This window comes from Odocoileus virginianus, unplaced genomic scaffold (assembly GCF_023699985.2).
Source record: "Odocoileus virginianus isolate 20LAN1187 ecotype Illinois unplaced genomic scaffold, Ovbor_1.2 Unplaced_Scaffold_4, whole genome shotgun sequence".
Classification (NCBI taxonomy): domain Eukaryota; kingdom Metazoa; phylum Chordata; class Mammalia; order Artiodactyla; family Cervidae; genus Odocoileus; species Odocoileus virginianus.
This window is the reverse complement of record NW_027224266.1, coordinates 577,239-589,801: the sequence shown is the minus strand read 5'-3', so window position 1 is coordinate 589,801 and position 12,563 is coordinate 577,239. Positions and strand designations below refer to the sequence as shown.

Here is a 12,563-nt window from a genome sequence, read left to right as displayed (position 1 = left end):
TGGAAACTCAAATACATAAAACAGATCTAGATGGAGTGGCTCTAGGTGGAGAGGCAGACAAGATCCTGCCCCTTTACCTCTAAGATGTAATCACATAGTTATAGAACCTTCTCCAGGATTCACCAATTAAGAAACCCTGCCCTTAGACACACAGCCCTCACAGGTCTTCCAGATCATCAGAGAAAGTCTCTGGTCCCACATGCTTTGTTAAAACATATTTCATTGCATTACAATTACTTGTACAGCTATGTCTGATGTCAGTGTTACTTTTAATCAACTGACATGTTTGTTTTTCTAAAACAATTCATGCCGCAAACATGGAATAAGAATTACAGTGCAACGTATTATATTTCTCTCTCCTTGCTCTCAGAAGTTGGGGTGCTTTTAAAATCCATTTTGACTGAATTTCCTACCTATGATAAATCCTTTTTTCTTATTTTTCCACTCAACAGTGTCTCTTTCCCCTCCCCTAAAACAGAAAAGAACCTGAGGTTTTTTTGGTGAAAGTAGCAGGCAGTTTGGCTAGAGCAGTTGGTTCACTAGGAGGAAGTTAGTATGACCAGAAAGGTAGTGTAAATGATCTCCAGACCATAGACTAGGAGTGTACTTGAGTGATCTTCTATTAATACCTTGGCTTCCTAAGTCAAAATTTCTAGATGTCGAAAGATTTTTTTCAGTGGGAGTAACACAATTTGTAGCCATTGCCTAGATAAAATTTTTAACTAATGTTTCATGTACCTAAAAGCATGTGTGACATTAGGTTTTCAAAAATAAAAAATAGGGGACTTCCCTGGTGGCCCAGTGGCTAAGACTCCACGCTCCCAATGCAGGGGACCCGGGTTCAATCCCTGGTCAGGGACCTAGATCCCACATGCTGCAACTAAGAGTTCTCATGCCACAACTAAAGATTCCACATGCTGCAACTAAGAAGATCCCACATGCCATAATTAAAAGAACCTGCTTGCCAGCAGTGAAGAGTGAAGATCCCGCATGCTGCAACTGAGACCCAGCACAGCCAAATAAATAAATATTAAAAGATAATGGTTAGGGCCATAGACTATTTAAACATGTTTCATATCATCATCTAATCTCTTGAGCAATGAGGTATAAAACTAAAAATGTAATGTCTGCATAACTCAGAGACAGTGTAGAAAGACTTTCAGATTTAAGTGTTTCCTACATGTTGCACTTCTCATTGGTTATATGTACTTGATTGTAGTAATTCTTCTAAGACTTGTAAGATCTATTTCCTGTTATCCATTCTCCTTAAGGGAAAATCCTTTAACATTAAAAGGAGATGAAATAATCCTTCCTAAGAAAAGGAGCTATTTCATTAAAATTTACTTTTTACATAAATTGGACTAATTCAGAGTCAGATAGTAATCACCTTATTAGATATGTAAAAATGGGAATGTAAATCACAAGATTAGTTCTGATGTATCAAGTTATAATTCTGTTTTACCTGAAATTGTTTGTAGCCTTAAGAAAATAATAGGCCTGGCATAAATACTTTGTAATAAACTCTTCTTCATTATGCATAATGTACCCATTTGTGAAATTATCGTAGAAAGAAGAATCTACTTAATTTTAAAAATTACTCCTTTGTAAGATACCAGTTGTATATTTCCCACATGGGACATACAAATACTCATTGTCCTCTATGTCTGTTGTAATACTGGACAGTATACAGGCCAGGAAATGTCTTGTTAAGTATAGCTCTTATCTTGGAAATATGTGCAGTAGTGGGATTTTTATGGTAAAGAAAGACTGACTCAAAACTACTGACAAGGATAAAGTTAAGAGAGTTTTTGATTCTCAAATAGATTGATACTTAATGTCTTCCTCCTCCCATTTGGGATTTGATATATTTCACTATGAATCAGAACAATAATTCTTAAATTTTTAAAGTTGTATTTTTCTTAGTATGGTAAATTTCAAGAATTAAAAAATTTAACTTAGTAGTTTAAAAAATTCATTTTATATAAAATATTTTTAAAATTATTACTACAAAATGAACTATGAAGCTAATTTGAGGAAAACATACTTTATTACCATCATTCACCTTTTCCCTTTAAATACCGGTAATACCTAGAATTAAGGGCAGCCCTAAGTTCCAGACCTTTTTTCCTTTCTTATAAAGTAGATTTGGAAGCTGTAGTTTTAACATTTAATTATTTTTTTCCTTTACAGACCAACTTTAGAGGTGGCAGATTTCATTTCCAACATAAATCAGACCTAGTACAGAAGAGCTTGTACATTCAGGCTAAATATCAGCGTTTACAGTTCGCTGGTCCAAGGGGATTTATCACTAATAAATTCAGCGAAAGATTACTGAGGGAAAAAAAGGTTAGTTGGATTATTATCATTTAAAAATGTTGAGTGACTTTAGAACTCCTAAAGTATCTATGTTTAATAGATAAATTCAGTTTTTTAAATTAAATTTTGACCTAAGAAGCAGCCTACATATCAAAGTTTTTATTGCATGATAGGTGAAGAAAAATTTAAAGGAATAATGGTAATAGATTTGTGAGACCACTTAATTTTAAAATGCCTTAGCTGTTATACCTCAAATACTTTAAATATGCCAGCTGTTTGAACAGTTTACTTCAGAATTTCTGTCCTATGGTTAATCTTTGGAATGGAAATTTGGGTAAAGACTTAGTATCTGATACATTTTAACCTAATACAATGTGAATTTTCTAGGTACCAAAAAATACTGAATTGACTACATAAAAATGGCACATGATTACAAAATACACTAACTTTTCTTTTTTCCCCATTCATTTTTTGTGATAAAATACATATAACAAAATTTGCCATTTTAACCATTTTTATACAATTCAGTGGCACTACTTATATTCACAGCACTGTGCAACCATCATTACTATATGCTAACTCTTACTATTAATAAAAAGTTTTACTACTTGATAATTTGGATTGTGTACTCTTTAGTTGTGGATTGATTTTATTTATACTTGGCCATGTTGGCATTTGAAAATGCAGCATAACTATATAAAAATAACTTTTGCAAATATTTGAAATGAGAACAGTAGCATTTACTGTTATGTGAGGTGTGTTTGTCAATTTTTGACTCATTTTTGTTAATAATTTGGGGCTAATATTTTCTTTTGAGAAGTAGATTTATATCTAATGTTACTATCAAATAATGTAGTTGTAGCTTTATAAATTTTCTAACCTTCAGTGTTCCCATAAATATTCATGCTGATAAAGCCTTTACACTGAGCTTACTTAGTGATTTTAGTAAAACTTATTTTTCAAAATAAGTAGACCAGTAGAATGGAGTTAGCAGTTGATTTTTTTATTGAAGTTTTCCAGTTGAATAGAATCTTCTGTAACTTCTTCCACTCTTCAATTTTAACTGACTACCTTAAAAGAGGTTTTTAATTTCACTGTGTCTATCACTCTTAGTGTTATGAAAGCTGTCTCTTGTTTAAAAATGGGAGAGTGACTGAAGCCATTTCCCCCTCTCGTACACTTCCATATGTTGGATCAAGGTGCTGCTTCTCTTCCTGTCTCATGTGACAAGTTTCTTTGCAGCAGATCTTCTAGGCATGCGTCCCCAGTCAAAGGTGGCAGCCTGGCTGTTCTCAGGGAAGCTGGTCATTGATCCCCACTCGAGAAGGAAGGCTGAGGCAAGCCTTTTCCTCAATTGCAAGGTTGGGTTTCATGTACATAGCATGTTTGTCTTTTGTTAGCTCTGTGCAGAACTTTGAGTGTTAGCTTCACTTAGCTCCATTTTTACCCGTGTTTTTTAGATGATTTTGGGCTCCTGAGTGCTCACTTGACTGTTTGCCTCAGCCTGCAGTGTCTGTATGCTCAGTGAACTTGCCCAATTTCCTCATCCTTTTCTTTGCCTCAGCTTGTTTCACTCCTGCTGGCCACCCTGTTCTTCCAGACCACATTGCCTGCCAGCTTCACTTAACAGCCTGTAGAAACCAGACATCAAACCTTCATCTTAGGACATAACAAGTTTGTCCTGGAAAGAGCCACAACCTGCTATGGGTCTCCAGTCTTTAGGGCTTAGGCTTTTTGTATTATCTAGGATATAGCAATTGTAGTTAGGGTCCCAGGCAGATCGTGGCTTCACCTTCTTGCATTTCACTGCCAACTGAGTGCTTTTGAAGTTGTCCCCATACACTAGATTTTTTAAATAAAAGTGTCTACTACTCTTTTTCTTGGGCCTGCCATTCTGGATACTACTTCAAAGATGTTTGTGTAGTAGCTACTTTGACATGAGCTTTTCCAGCATGGCTACTGTCAACGCCTGCAAGTCATAGCCAGACTTTCTATAGATTTTTGTTTGAACTTAGGTCTACCTCTCTGAGCATGGCATGAAATCAAGCACCCTACTATTAGCACCCTTCTTGACAGTTGGGCTCCACACTCTCCTGAACTTTAGGGAAAGGAATGAGGCATCACAAACTGCTCTGTTTCTGTCAGGGTCTGAACTAAGGTACTTAAGACTAACTTCGCCTTAGAGATGTCCTAGTAGTATTGTGCTACTCTGGAATCCCATTGCATAGTACCAACTGGTAGTTTAGACCTAGTCCTCCATTTTACCTTGACTTTCATGCCCTAAAGAAAAGAAGTGAAGTCCTGGAGTCTTTGGTTTCTTCCAGTGTTGCTTCATACCAAGCTTTAGCATTGGGGGGGGCGGGGGGGGGGTGGTGGACTTTGATGCTCCTGCCCTAGAGAGAAACCTTAGTCCAGGCAGCATCTGTACCCTGCTTTGGCTTTTTTGCCCTACTAAGGAGTTCATTATTTTCATTATTAGACCACCAGATAGATTAAGGATGCTTGGTTAATTAATTAATCTAGGTGTCCTGGAGCTTATTGATTCTGAAATTAGATATGAACCAGTGTATTCGCATATGCCTCAAAGTCCACCAGGAAGGTTTACAGTGATCTTGTCTGGATTCCTCACTCTCCGGCCATGTTGAATTGTCGAGGCTTATCATTCATAGCTTGACGTTCTTATGTTCATCTGTAGTACAGTCTGGTTACTGTGCCATCAGACATGTGCTTCTTGTGTCCAGTACCAAACAGCTTCAAGGAGGAGTAGGGGAGATCCTTGATGTACTCCTGATATATTTTGTCCATTTACCAGAACTGTCATGGCTTCCCTAAAACTACTTTAGCTTCCTAGCTGCCTACAGAGTAGTAAGATTCCAAGGCAGTGTTAGGAACATGCAAAACTAAAATGCTTCCTCCTCATTCATCATGCACTTGTCATATTAACCCAATTCTGGCACCCAAATTCCATTTTATTATGTTTCCTTTGTCTTGGATTCTGTGCTTGGGCTAGAAGATAAGGAGGTAGGAGAAGTGTCTGTTACCCCCTGGAAAGAGACTTTTATCCACTATCATTCATAAGTGCCCCCATGAAATATTCTCTGCTCATCATAGAAAGTTTCCAGAAACTCTTGAGGGTCTGTCTGACTATGTACCAGACTAGGACGGAGAAGCTATTCCGAATTCATGAAGCCCCCTCTGGGAACTTTGCCTCTGAAAAACTGCATTTGGTCAGGAAAACATGCAGCTCCTCAGTGTCCTAAACTCCAGGCATCCCCAGGTACCTGTCAGCTCGGTGCCTACCAGAGCTCTTCCTAATGTGGATAGGAAGAGGGGAAGGAGAGAGCAAAAAGAAACACTGTGGGGAGGAAGCTAGAGGCCAGGATTCATGGCTTTTGGGGTTGGAAAAAAACCACAGGGGTCATGAGGTACAAAGATAGAGCAGGAACCAAGATCAGATGAATCAACAAGAACCTATTATGCTCCTGCTGTATCCCTTGAGTTGAAGGATGCTGGGGCACAAAAGAAGTAATGATTGTGATGGTTGCACAACTCTGTGAATACACTAAAAACCATTGATTGTATTTTTAAACGGGTGAACTGTATGTTATGTGAATTATATCTCAAGGTGTTAAAAGTAAAATCACATTTGTTCTTCTCCCAAGACCACTGATTTTTCCTCAGGGTCTGTAGCTCTCACAGCTAGCCAGCCAGGCTAGAGACTTGTCCTCCTCACCCTCCTAATTCTTTGACTACAATTGTCCCAGGTGTTCCTATTTGTTTAACTCATCTATTGCTCCAATTCACTGCATGTCATTCCCCTCTGTGGATGTCTTATTTATTTCAGTGTTTTTCAAACTTCTTTTGCTTACATACCCTAAAAGTACAAAAAATTATCTACCTCCCTGTACATATTTAGGTCAGTATCTAAAACTTTTTTATCATAATTTTAATTTGTTATATAGGATATAATTTATGGCATATTATAAATAGAGAATCTTAAGTAAAATTGTTACATCATCATTTTAAATCTCTTCGGTGAACCTGCACACCACAGGAATTTGATAACTAGCATCCATTTTTTAAAATATGCAGACAGGCTCTTTTAACAAGTGAGAAATACTACATCATTCCTTTTTTTTTACCTTGAATTTGGATCCCATTTGCCCCATAGACTTTTATCTTTGAAAGTCTTTTAGTGCTCACCAAATAAAATTTGACAGATAATATTAATAGATTTCTATGACTGTTAGGTTGGATTGAATTAACATTACAGCCGATCACAATATTATAAATATATTACAGATTTTGTTAAGTAGTGATTAAACAAAAGTTTTATTGGAAGTGCATTTCTCTTTTCAATTAGTTTGTGTTCACAGATAAATATTACGTATTACTAGAGAATGTATAGGATAATATTGTTCAATTATCGATTCTAATGTATTTTTTCTTTTTGTAGATATAAGTCCAGAGAAACCTTGTTTATAGGATTGTATAGATGGAAATGAAAGGACTTTTATTATAGCAGTGCCACTCAGTTCTTTGGACTCACTCTGAATTATAGGCCAGAAAATCACTTAGTGATCTGTTATCAAAAAATATTTGAATATTCTTTTACTGACAAGTTGATTTTGTCCTCCTACAATTAAACTAAGGCAAAGAAATGGAAAGTATCTGACTTGCAGAAGTATGATCTTTATTACTAGCTACTAGGGTTGATTCACTTTCTTGACACCATCACCAGTATTTCCAGGCGCCCCTTTTTGGGGGGAGGGGCCCCAGGTAATGCGAAGTACTAAGATTCAGGATAAGAAAGTGTATCTTTCTAGTATAAAAAGGAAGGGAATCAGCCTTAACCAATTGTACAGGCAGATTAATTTTGGAAAGCAAGCATTGAGCATTTGAAGGTCTGGAAATTAATCCCCTCCAAACTGTCTGTATCCACATACACTCTGGAAAATCGTCATATACCCCTAAGAGTATGTGTTACCCCAGTTTGATGATTGCTGACTTACTTAACCATGCCTCTGTTGATGACTTTAAAAAGTTAAAGTCAGTCATGTCCGACTCTTTGTGACCCCGTGGACTATACAGTCCATGGAATTCTCCAGGCAAGAATACTGGAGTGGGTAGCTGATTTCTTCTCCAGGGAATCTTCCCCACCCAGGAATCGAACCCAGGTCTCCTGCATTGCAGGCGCAGGATGTAATGTTGCTGTTGATGACCTAGGGATAGTTTACAGATTTTCTTTATTTCTGTAAAGCAATTGAGCACATTGACATTTTGGTATCTTGCCATGGCTTCATTTTGCCTCATTTTTGTTTTCACCAGAAGCACATGAAAGGGCCTGTTTACCTGTGCCTAGCCAGCACTCCACATTATTAATCTCTATTACCCGTTGTCAGTCTAATAGCAGAAAATAGTTCTCATATGCCTTTCTTCAGTTACTAATGATGTGAGCATATTTTTTATGTGTTATTGGTCATTTGTATTTCTTCCCTTAGTTTCCTTATTTCTAATCTCTACCAGTGTTTCTGTTGAGGGTTGGTACTTTTTCTTACTGCTTTGTGGGAGCTTTTGATTTACTGAGGGCATTAACCTGTCATGCATTTTGCTGCTATTTATTTTATGTTTGTCAGCTTTTATGGTGGCTTTTACATTACCGACCTGGTAAATTTTCATGCATCTTGTCGGGTTAATCCTGTATGGCTTTTAGATTTCGTATCATGTTTGTGCTTATAAAAATACCTTACTGTGTTTCCTTTAAGTAATTTTATGCTTAATTTTTTCAGTATATAAATACTTGTTCCTTTTAGAATTTGTTTTTATGAAACAATATAAGGTCAGGATCTACTTTTTTTCCCAATGGATAGTCAGTTTTTCTAACACTGCTTATTGAGTAATTTGTCCTCCCCCCTCCCCAACTGGAAATGCCACCTTTGCTGTGTGTTGCATTCTTAGGTATTCCAGGGCTTTTCGAGGAATCTTTGGAGCCTCTAACTTGCTTGCTTGCCTCCTGTGATTTGTTTATTCTGTCCCTTTGCTAGTAACACAGTTAATTGTCCCAAAACACAGTCTGAGTCATATCACTCTTGTGCAAACATCTTCCAAGGATTCTGTTGCCTATTAAAGAGACCAGACTTGTTAGCCAGGTCCAGCTCTAAGCTGCCCTTCTAACCACATTTTCCCATGTGCCTTCTGTTTTTTGGAGCATAATATGTTTCATGTATTTTTATCTTTGTTCATGCCGTTCTCTTGACTAGAAATTGCCTCCAGATCCCCACTCTTTCCTTATTAAGCCCTCTCTTTCCTTTTAAGATCCACTGTAAAGTCTTATGAAAGCCCCCTCTTTAGCTCTTGCTTCATTTGGTCTCTAACTGTTGCTTCTTACCTTTCTGTTTCCCCAAATAGGTGATCAACTCCTTGAGGATAGAGGGAACTTCATTAGTGTCGTGTCTCCCCCTACTACCTTTCATACAGTCTGTCTTTTAAAATGCTTGTTGAATGGAATCTAATCACAACACACACAAACACATACACATATATATCTCTAAAAAGTTAGCGCACAGCAGCAGTTGTGTCAGTGGTCCTGAGAACCACCCCAGGTTCAGTGATTCACTAGGAGGAATCAGAGGATGCAGCCTGTGGTGGCACTGGTAGCTGTGATGTTCAGTGGAGTGCTGCACAGCACAATCAGCACAGAGAGGTGCACGGACAAAGTTCAGAGGACAGTGGGTACAGGTTTTCAAGAGTCCCATCCCAGTGGAGTCACATAGGATGTGCCTGAGACCCCAGACAGTGAGCTCTTTGGGGGCACGTGTGAAATGTTGCCAAGCAGGGAATCTCGTTAGAGACTTCAATGGTGGTCATGTAGGTACCCCCCGCCAGGCACATACCACATTCCAGATTCTGAGCTAGAAAGCAGATATTCAGCATAGACCATGTTGTTTGCACAATTTATGCACTCATCGATGGTGAGAACCTCCTGAAATCTAAATTCTTAGATGCCAGCCAAAGTCCAGCTTTATAAGCAGGCCTTTCAAAGGATAGTGGTCAGATATGCTATGTTCACTGTTTTCTGCACAGCCATATTTTTGAAGAGCTTGTTTCCACAGGTGGAAGTGCCTGAAGAGAGGTAGAAAAGATCAGGATGTTAGAAATGGTCAGGGAGTATATGCTAAGTACTGTGATTTCTACTGTCTTTACCGAGGAGGGAAGTTGGAAGCTGAGTCTTGGAGAGCAGGACTTAGAAGCAGCTACAGCCAAAGATCCATTTTTGTCAGTAGAATGTAGAGTTGGATAGAGATAGGAGCATGCAAATTATAGAGGACCTGGAAATCTAGGTAGAAAAGAAAGGACACGAGGTGGTGGCAGTAGGATGTCTTCCTAGACTGAGGAGGAGAAAACTCTGTCTGAGGTTGAGGGCTTGGTGGGCAGGTTCCAGGAGGAGGCAAAATGGAGGAAGACCAACAAGGAAATACTTACAGTGACACAAGTGTCAAGTTATGAATACCTCGACGAGGGTTATGTCTAGTTCAACATTCTACTTAACATAGGTTTTCAAATAAAGGGAAGAATGTCGGGATCAGTCTGAGAGTGAGTGTAGAAGAAGCCATGTCAGGGGCAAAGGTGATGCAGAATAATTATACATTTTTACAAACAAAATGTTTCAGTTGAAGGAGTTTTTCAGAATTATTACAGTTAATGTTTATTTTTAAAGTTGTTAGTAGGCAGCAGATATTTGAAGATCAATGTAAATGCTATTTATATTATATAATGAGTAAAGAAATAAGATACAGTGAACTCTGGCTCTATTTAAAGGAATGATGTTGACAAAAATATATATGTATGTATTTTGAACATTTCATTAATCAAAATAGAAGAATTTTCTATCAGTACTGTTTTTGTTTGGAATTAGACATTTCCATACGAATATAAGTGCCAAAAAATAAATAAACTTTTAAATTTCTTTCAGTTTTAATAATATAAGATCCTAGTAAAAGGTAAGGCTATATGTATTAATAAGTTTTTTAATGTCCCAGAAAAACATGCCATTCTACCATTTTTGCTCTTTTATTAATTGCATGGTCCTGTGTCCAGTTTGTGGTTGGTAATTTAATATTTTGCATAGCATCACAATATAGAATTCACATTTGTTAAGTCGTAGTCTTATTGTGAATTCCTTTTCCTGTGTTTATTGAAACCATACATCTTCGTACAATGTAGGTAACCATCCAAAAGCAAGAAAGCTTTAACCCCTCTAATAGCTTTCTCTGCTGTTATCAGTCAAGCTAGAAGAGTCCATATAGTTTTAGAATTAGATGCCATATGATGACAAAGATAAAGGTTGTGTGCGTGTCATATTGGGGTCTGTTTTTGAGGGACTAAGGTTTAAGAGTCTTGATTTTTCTGTCAGGGATGTCCCCAGTGAAACTCACCCAAGTAGCAAAATGCTATTTTCATTAACTTACTAATACTAGCCTATTGAGTGCCATGTATTTTCTTTGTCCTACTGACACCATTTGATAGCTGCTTTGATGTGTTTTGTTGTTACTTTCTGTCTTTGGGAATATACATATATATATATATATATATATATATATACACACACACACATATATATATATATATATAGCTTTGTGGGGATCTTGAGTACAAGTGGTAATATAGTAATTAAAATATTTTGAAAATTGGAGTGTAAACAAAATTCTAGCTCAGATGTTTGAACCAACAATTCTTTTGAAGACTGTATTTCTCCTGTTTTCTCTCAATAGGAATATACAAACATTGACCCAGCAGTCTAATCGGAAATTGTTATAAATGGAAACGACACTACAGGACGATATTTGGGAGCATCTTTTTATCAACAGTTAGAATTAGCACTAAAGCACTAATACTGTCACTTTCTTGATAAAATAATTTTATTTTTCTGTAGTGGAATGCTGCAACTTTTTTACACTTAACAATTGCTTTTAAGTTACAGTATTCAATTTAAAAGTTGTATTAACTACAGCTTCTTTTGCAAAAATTCTGAAAAGGGCATTATTTGTTGATGCATTTTTCTCTGAGCATGGTTTCATAGAGAACTGAGTTATATCCAGACGTTTCTATGTTGAAAGTTTTGCTTATGAAATAAAAACAAAACAAAGTATATGAATTATATAGTGTCTGTACATGAAAGAACTTTAAACAGTGGCCTTACATAGCAATTTTTATATCAGATTTTTCTTTTTCTGATGACATTTTGGCTTACAACTTGAAGTTTTCTTAAGCTTCTGAAGATCAAGGTCTATATACTTCATACATTTCATATTATGACATAAGAAAGCGCCCAAAAGGTGCTTCAAATTTTCCATCAGGTAGTTATGAGTGCACTGAATTTTTAGTAATTGGCTCATTCAGTTTTTTCCCACAATTATTTGTTCTTTTCCTGTTTCAAAATGCTATTGTGGAAAATACATAAAGGTTTTATAATCTATATTCCATCTTACTTTCCCTCAGGGTGAGCTTGTGCATATCATATTTTTAAAGGCTTTTAAAAAAATTGACAGACAAAAATCTCATATTTGGAAATTGTACTTTACTACAGCATTACACATTTTGCAAGCACATATTATAAAGTGTTTATTTTCAGTTCAGTTGTATTGAGTACCTACTATGTGTAAGATAACATCGATGAGACTTTCAATGATATTTTAAGTCTCAATACCTTGTTTCTTTGTTTCCTGTTTTCTGCTTAATAATAATATACATTCCCACTTACATTTTTGTCAACTGTTTAATTGTAATGAAATAAAATGCTATTTCTCCTTCTGCTTGAAGCAATTACTTGCCAGTTTGTGAGAACATTAATTTCGTATGAGAATTACAGCCCTAGGTATGACTTGTTGATGTTTAAACCACTGCTCTGTACTTAAAAAGACCAAACATAATATACTGAAGGTTGAGAGAGAAATTGGCATTCCTGGTTGAGCATCCCCTGGTCACATTTCTTTTTCACTGGTTTCACAGACCTCAAGAGGCATTACTATTCTGTTGGTGGTTTTGCTGCTTTTAAAATCTGATGGGTTGGCGAAATCTGGGTAAAGCGTACATAGGATCTCTCGATCATTTCTTATATCTACATGTAAAATCAATATAAATTTCAGTTTTTAAAAAACCAGCCATAATCTTATCACAGAAAACTACTATAAATATTTTGGAGGATATATTTTTTTAATTAGAAAAACTATTGATTATGTAGATACATA

At 36.5% G+C, this 12,563-nt stretch overlaps 1 protein-coding gene across 1 annotated transcript in view; it reads left to right on the top strand.

The window, feature by feature from the left end:
* The window catches only part of BCLAF3 (BCLAF1 and THRAP3 family member 3), a 54,100-nt gene extending 41,966 nt beyond the window's left edge, over window positions 1-12,134 (top strand). The window contains 2 exon segments of the mRNA XM_020914391.2: window positions 2,191-2,346; window positions 11,088-12,134. Coding sequence (XP_020770050.2) covers window positions 2,191-2,346; window positions 11,088-11,117 — 186 coding nt within the window. The 3' untranslated portion in view covers window positions 11,118-12,134.
* Window positions 12,135-12,563: the final 429 nt, after the last annotated feature.